Raw genomic sequence first — 8,746 nt, 5'->3', positions numbered from 1 at the left:
TGTTATATGTGGGGGTGCGCTGGCTCCTGGGGTACACGCCGCCGATCTCTCCCCGTGTCTGACCCTCGCACATCGCCGGCCCTTCCTGGAGGTCAGATTATGAACAATGAGAGTTGATTTGGACTTCCTCCCCGCCTGTGGCCCCCCTTGTTGTGTCAGATTAATGTCGCCGTCTCTGTCCCCGCTGGGAAGATTCACTCTGCCCCCCTATGAGTCCTGGTGACCGTTGTCACTAGTACAGGAAGTGACGGCAAATCAGAGTTGTCACCAGGACGTGACTAGAGTGGAAATCTTCCAGTGGGGACTCCCGTCCCACAAAGAGGAGGATTTCCCCCGCGCTCTCCTCTTACTTCCTGTTGTATTTCTCCTCCTGGTTCCATTGGTCATCCTTTACACTGCTTAGCGCTACTCATTAAAAGTCCCCCCCCCTGCACAGTTCAGGACCAGCTTCCCCATGTGCTCAGTGCCATGTGACCAGGAAGTCACATGACAAAGGGGAAGCAGGATCCCGCTTCCTGACAGTGTGCAGTGCAGTAGGTTTAGGAAGGTAGATGGGACTCCACGGTCACCAATGAACTTTTTTTGGGCCCCTTGTCCAGCCCGAGCGTGGTCCAGGGGCCTATATGATGAACCTGAAGGGAACCTTTCCCGAGAGAGCCATAGGGGCCACCACTGCCGACTCTGGCCTCAGTGCTTCGGGTTGCCGGAACTTCAACGGGCAGAGGATCCAACCTCAGTCTGGCTTTCCCGATCATCATACCGGTTCCAGAACCGTAACCCAGAGAGCCGGCATAGTAGATGGGCCACTGTTTCAGAAGGAGGTCCGCTATGGCACCGCCCACGTTCCTCTAAGGAAAGGTTCTGCTGTAGGCAAGACCTGCCAAAAATGTGATGTCGGTGGCAGGAGGACAATGTAGGTATGAATCCAATGGCGGCTTCTCAAAGTGGACCGGTTGCCATACACACTGTTTAAGCCAGGGGTAGCCAAATTCCGGCCCTCCAGCTGTGGTGAAACTACAAATCCCATGATGCATCTCTCTCCGGGAGTCGTGGCTGCGAGACTCTTGCAATGCCTCACGGGATTTGTAGTTCCACCACAGCTGGAGGGCCGGAGTTTGGCTACCCCCTGGCTTAAGCCAACTCATACAAGGCAGCAGAACCCATCGGGTACGCCTGGACAAGATCAGCTTTGGCTTGCCAAGTGCACCCCAAGATGAGGGGGCCCCCCAGGACAAATTGAGGACACCTTCAGGGGCCCGCTGCTGCTTAGTGATGGCCCTCTTATAGCGTTCTGACAACAGGTCCACTTTAAAGCTCTGAAGGACTCTCATTTGAGATCTCAATGAGGTTCACAACTCTCGAGTCGCCGAGTCTCATTCCTCTCGTTTCATGAAACAGAGGTGGGACTAAGACCTCCACGGCAGGTTAGAGCCGGGAAGGTCTTGTCCCATAAGCCCACAGGTGATTGAACTTGCCACCATCCACCCAACACCGTAATGTGTTTAGGTGGACCACTACAACAGGATCTGGACCCATAAAAGTCATGTGACCATACAGAAAATGTCGTCCCCCCCCCATCCCCGTCTCACCTTGACGAACGTCACGTTGTGCGGGAAGACGCAGTTCTCGTCTTTGCTCCTCTTCCCTGCCTCAGTTGGCAGAACCGGAGCAGCGATGGGGCCCCGCATGGCAGCCAGTGCCGCGGGGTAGCTGCCACCACCGCCTTTCTCGTACTCCGAGAGATAATGTCTTATGTTCTGCCGGGCGGCTCGAATCAACGACCCGTCAATGTCCAGACCCACTATGAGCGAGGGTCTCAGATGCTGTGCCACACATAGGGTCAGATGGCCAACGTTGCAGCCAATGTCCAACACCGTCTTGCCCCCGAACCACTCGGGCCTCAGAGCCCGCATGCGGGGATCGTCCGTCCGGCAAGGGTTCCGGTATCCGTAGTACCGGCAGTAATTCCCGTACTGGAAGCGGCTCTTCTCTTTGCCCTTGGGCCCAGAACAGGGCAGCTTGGAGGCCACCACCATACTGCCTTGAGGCTTGGCGGTGGTGACCACACTGGCCAAAGTCTTGCCTTTCTCGGGACTCCCCTGCCTCCCTTCCGACTTGCTGGATGTCCTCCTCCTCTTGCGGTGCCTCGTGCCTGACGTACACGTGCCGCTGGCCGTCGCCCCATCGGGTCCTTCGTTGTCCAGGGAGGGCAAAGGGACGACGTCATCGCGGCAATTAATGGCAGTGTTGAGTTCGTATGGCCGTAGCTCCTCAGGCGTCGGTTCGACCTCTTCGACCAGCCCCACCGTCCCCTTGGTGGGTACGTCCGTGGACGGGTGATGCCGATGGCGGCGCCTTTTTCTACCGCTCTTGAGCGGGGAGAGGAGGAGCTCCACGTCGCTGGCATCGGTGTTAAGGCTCAGTGGGTCGGTAATGTCCTTGGGGATCAAAATCTCCACGGGGTCGCGGTTGCGAGGAGGAAGCGGCGAAGACTTTGGGGTCTCGGCGTTGATGGTCCGGTTGACATCCTCGTCTAGCAAGCTGTTGAGGTTGAGCGGGTCAAAGATGTTGCCCCCGAGGTGGAAGTTGGAAGGCAGGACGGGATCGCAGTCCGAGTTGACCCGCCTCCGCCGCTTGAATGGCAGCGGGTGCTTGAAGCCCACGTTGAAGCTGTTCCTCCTCTTCCCCTGGAAGCCGTTCTTCGGCACGCGAGGCGGCAGCTGCGGCTCCGCGCCCTCCTTCGCGAGTTTGACGTCTGGCTGCGGGGGAGGGACAGCGGGCGGAGCCATGGTAGTAGTTTCCCCATCTTTAGGGGCAGTTTCGACAGGCTGCTGCAAGGCCTCCGGGGAAGACGCCATTTCTAACAGGACCTGCATGGGTGCGTCAAGGGGAGGCTGTGAAGGAGACGTGGGGCAACCGTGGCTACGTATCCCACATCCTTGGCCAGGGGCCCCTCCAGAGCCCAACCCCTGAGCTGTCAGGCTTCTAAAGAGGTGGGATTTCAAAAGCCCCTCCCACTTCTTAAAGGGCACTTCCTTTCTTTAGACGAGCAGTCAGTCAGTGGGCGTTGCCTGTAAAGAGAAGTGATAAATTATGCATGAGGTAGGTGGTGAAAGAAGTTGCTGCCCCTCCTCCCCTTAGTAGCTTTTTTTTTCTTGCTCACCCCGGAGACCAATAGCTGCTCTACCTTCCCCTCGCGAGCTGGGCGCATGCGCGCCTTCGACCACACCCACTCGCAGCACACACTACAGTCCAGCGGAGAGCGAGAGAGTCTGTGTGGGACTTCACGTCGTGCGCGCCTTTATATAGACATCCCGTGCTCCGCCCAGCTGACCACCTCCTTCTGGCGCGTCATCCGCCTCCACGCCCCTTGGCTTGCCGAGTTTTCGTCACGTGACGCGGATGGACGGGCGACGGTGACCAATGAGAAAGCGGATGAGGTGAACACCGCCCCCTACCGCCTGTCCAATCACTCATGTCAACATGGCTATAGGCGGTCTGACGATCGCCTGACAAGTTACCGATTGTGGTGGCGGCCGAGGCACGGAGCAGCCGCCCTTCCTTGCTGTAGATGAGGTTGTTTGACGTTTACTGAGGAGGGAGATGAGGCAAAAGCGGGAAAAATCACCTCACACGTGCATAAAGTCCGTTATCAGGCGGCTGGGACACCTACTATGAGGACAGGGGTCCTGCGCGGGTTGCGGGGCATGCCGGGAGATGTAGTCGACAGGCCCCGCCCTCTGCGTGGACGTTCTGGTGGCGTCGCTGAGTTCTCTGTAAAATGGCGGCGAGAGAGCCCGGGACCCCGGAGACCCCTGAGCGGGCTATGTGTGAGGGGGCGGTGAGCGGGCACTCCCGACTGTGATCGCTCCAGGAAACCAATGGGCGCTCGCCTCTCAATCGGGAATCTGGTTGCCTCGGGTTACCTCAGCGGCTCGACCAACCAGATAGCCTCGTACACCCCCTGAGCGGCCCACATACCGCCCTGTGCATAGTACATACCGCACACTTCCTGGCCGAGCTCCATATCCTGTACATCCTGTGTGCACCGTGTATATATCTATATACCCATAACGTCCTATATACACCCTGTGTGCACCATATATATCCATACCGTCCTATATATACCCATAACGACCTATATACACCCTGTGTGCACCATATATACCCATACCGTTCTGTATACACCATATATACCCATACCATCCTATATACACCCTGTGTGACCATATATACTCAAACTGTCCTATATACACCCTGTGTGCACCATATATACCCATACTGTCCTATATACACCCTGTGTGACCATATATACTCATACTGTCCTATATACACCCTGTGTGCACCATATATACCCATACCGTCCTATATACACCCTCTGTGCACCATATATACGCATACTGTCCTATATACACCCTGTGTGCACCATATATACCCATACTGTCCTATATACACCCTGTGTACACCATATATACCCATACCGTCCTATATACACCCTGTGTGCACCATATATACCCATACCGTCCTATATATACCCATACCGACCTATATACACCCTGTGTGCACCATATATACCCATACCGTCCTATATACACCCTGTGTGCACCATATATTCCCATACCGTCCTATATACACCCTGTGTGCACCATATATTCCCATACCGTCCTATATACACCCTGTGTGCACCATATATTCCCATACCGTCCTATATACACCCTGTGTGCACCATATATTCCCATACCGTCCTATATACACCCTGTGTGCACCATATATTCCCATACCGTCCTATATACACCCTGTGTGCACCATATATTCCCATACCGTCCTATATACACCCTGTGTGCACCATATATTCCCATACCGTCCTATATACACCCTGTGTGCACCATATATTCCCATACCGTCCTATATACACCCTGTGTGCACCATATATTCCCATACCGTCCTATATACACCCTGTGTGCACCATATATTCCCATACCGTCCTATATACACCCTGTGTGCACCATATATTCCCATACCGTCCTATATACACCCTGTGTGCACCATATATTCCCATACCGTCCTATATACACCCTGTGTGCACCATATATTCCCATACCGTCCTATATACACCCTGTGTGCACCATATATTCCCATACCGTCCTATATACACCCTGTGTGCACCATATATTCCCATACCGTCCTATATACACCCTGTGTGCACCATATATTCCCATACCGTCCTATATACACCCTGTGTGCACCATATATTCCCATACCGTCCTATATACACCCTGTGTGCACCATATATTCCCATACCGTCCTATATACACCCTGTGTGCACCATATATTCCCATACCGTCCTATATACACCCTGTGTGCACCATATATTCCCATACCGTCCTATATACACCCTGTGTGCACCATATATTCCCATACCGTCCTATATACACCCTGTGTGCACCATATATTCCCATACCGTCCTATATACACCCTGTGTGCACCATATATTCCCATACCGTCCTATATACACCCTGTGTGCACCATATATTCCCATACCGTCCTATATACACCCTGTGTGCACCATATATTCCCATACCGTCCTATATACACCCTGTGTGCACCATATATTCCCATACCGTCCTATATACACCCTGTGTGCACCATATATTCCCATACCGTCCTATATACACCCTGTGTGCACCATATATTCCCATACCGTCCTATATACACCCTGTGTGCACCATATATTCCCATACCGTCCTATATACACCCTGTGTGCACCATATATTCCCATACCGTCCTATATACACCCTGTGTGCACCATATATTCCCATACCGTCCTATATACACCCTGTGTGCACCATATATTCCCATACCGTCCTATATACACCCTGTGTGCACCATATATTCCCATACCGTCCTATATACACCCTGTGTGCACCATATATTCCCATACCGTCCTATATACACCCTGTGTGCACCATATATTCCCATACCGTCCTATATACACCCTGTGTGCACCATATATTCCCATACCGTCCTATATACACCCTGTGTGCACCATATATTCCCATACCGTCCTATATACACCCTGTGTGCACCATATATTCCCATACCGTCCTATATACACCCTGTGTGCACCATATATTCCCATACCGTCCTATATACACCCTGTGTGCACCATATATTCCCATACCGTCCTATATACACCCTGTGTGCACCATATATTCCCATACCGTCCTATATACACCCTGTGTGCACCATATATTCCCATACCGTCCTATATACACCCTGTGTGCACCATATATTCCCATACCGTCCTATATACACCCTGTGTGCACCATATATTCCCATACCGTCCTATATACACCCTGTGTGCACCATATATTCCCATACCGTCCTATATACACCCTGTGTGCACCATATATTCCCATACCGTCCTATATACACCCTGTGTGCACCATATATTCCCATACCGTCCTATATACACCCTGTGTGCACCATATATTCCCATACCGTCCTATATACACCCTGTGTGCACCATATATTCCCATACCGTCCTATATACACCCTGTGTGCACCATATATTCCCATACCGTCCTATATACACCCTGTGTGCACCATATATTCCCATACCGTCCTATATACACCCTGTGTGCACCATATATTCCCATACCGTCCTATATACACCCTGTGTGCACCATATATTCCCATACCGTCCTATATACACCCTGTGTGCACCATATATTCCCATACCGTCCTATATACACCCTGTGTGCACCATATATTCCCATACCGTCCTATATACACCCTGTGTGCACCATATATTCCCATACCGTCCTATATACACCCTGTGTGCACCATATATTCCCATACCGTCCTATATACACCCTGTGTGCACCATATATTCCCATACCGTCCTATATACACCCTGTGTGCACCATATATTCCCATACCGTCCTATATACACCCTGTGTGCACCATATATTCCCATACCGTCCTATATACACCCTGTGTGCACCATATATTCCCATACCGTCCTATATACACCCTGTGTGCACCATATATTCCCATACCGTCCTATATACACCCTGTGTGCACCATATATTCCCATACCGTCCTATATACACCCTGTGTGCACCATATATTCCCATACCGTCCTATATACACCCTGTGTGCACCATATATTCCCATACCGTCCTATATACACCCTGTGTGCACCATATATTCCCATACCGTCCTATATACACCCTGTGTGCACCATATATTCCCATACCGTCCTATATACACCCTGTGTGCACCATATATTCCCATACCGTCCTATATACACCCTGTGTGCACCATATATTCCCATACCGTCCTATATACACCCTGTGTGCACCATATATTCCCATACCGTCCTATATACACCCTGTGTGCACCATATATTCCCATACCGTCCTATATACACCCTGTGTGCACCATATATTCCCATACCGTCCTATATACACCCTGTGTGCACCATATATTCCCATACCGTCCTATATACACCCTGTGTGCACCATATATTCCCATACCGTCCTATATACACCCTGTGTGCACCATATATTCCCATACCGTCCTATATACACCCTGTGTGCACCATATATTCCCATACCGTCCTATATACACCCTGTGTGCACCATATATTCCCATACCGTCCTATATACACCCTGTGTGCACCATATATTCCCATACCGTCCTATATACACCCTGTGTGCACCATATATTCCCATACCGTCCTATATACACCCTGTGTGCACCATATATTCCCATACCGTCCTATATACACCCTGTGTGCACCATATATTCCCATACCGTCCTATATACACCCTGTGTGCACCATATATTCCCATACCGTCCTATATACACCCTGTGTGCACCATATATTCCCATACCGTCCTATATACACCCTGTGTGCACCATATATTCCCATACCGTCCTATATACACCCTGTGTGCACCATATATTCCCATACCGTCCTATATACACCCTGTGTGCACCATATATTCCCATACCGTCCTATATACACCCTGTGTGCACCATATATTCCCATACCGTCCTATATACACCCTGTGTGCACCATATATTCCCATACCGTCCTATATACACCCTGTGTGCACCATATATTCCCATACCGTCCTATATACACCCTGTGTGCACCATATATTCCCATACCGTCCTATATACACCCTGTGTGCACCATATATTCCCATACCGTCCTATATACACCCTGTGTGCACCATATATTCCCATACCGTCCTATATACACCCTGTGTGCACCATATATTCCCATACCGTCCTATATACACCCTGTGTGCACCATATATTCCCATACCGTCCTATATACACCCTGTGTGCACCATATATTCCCATACCGTCCTATATACACCCTGTGTGCACCTTATATACCCATACCGTCCTATATACATCATGTGTAACTCTCTCCATCTGTATGTAGTATGATATGTATCCTCTGTGTAGTACTCCACAGAGCTCCCTTGTGTCACATGGACAGACATCCTCCAGGTGATTCCTGTATGATGTGTGGCCTCCAAAATCCAGACCAGACCCCGATCCCAGATAGAGGTCTGGTGTGGATTTTGGCCAGGAACCCCATGCAAAAACTCATCAGAGCCCCCCTTCTCATCAGAGCCCCCCTTCACATCAGAGGCCCCCCTTCACATCAGAGCCCCCCCTTCTCATGAGAGCCCCCCTTCACATCAGAGCCCCCATCACATCA

The 8,746-nt window shown here is 51.2% G+C and overlaps 1 protein-coding gene across 1 annotated transcript in view; it reads right to left on the bottom strand.

Annotated features, from left to right (window-relative positions):
* The window catches only part of MEPCE (methylphosphate capping enzyme), a 14,790-nt gene extending 11,520 nt beyond the window's left edge, over positions 1 to 3,270 (bottom strand). Inside the window, 2 exon segments of the mRNA XM_018574388.1 lie at positions 1,590 to 3,071; positions 3,164 to 3,270. Coding sequence (XP_018429890.1) covers positions 1,590 to 2,876 — 1,287 coding nt within the window. The 5' untranslated portion in view covers positions 2,877 to 3,071; positions 3,164 to 3,270.
* Between the last annotated feature and the right edge of the window lie 5,476 nt (positions 3,271 to 8,746).

This window comes from Nanorana parkeri, unplaced genomic scaffold (assembly GCF_000935625.1).
Source record: "Nanorana parkeri isolate BGI_ZX_2015 unplaced genomic scaffold, ASM93562v1 scaffold2917, whole genome shotgun sequence".
Lineage (NCBI taxonomy): Eukaryota > Metazoa > Chordata > Amphibia > Anura > Dicroglossidae > Nanorana > Nanorana parkeri.
This window is presented reverse-complemented; position numbering and strand designations above follow the sequence as displayed.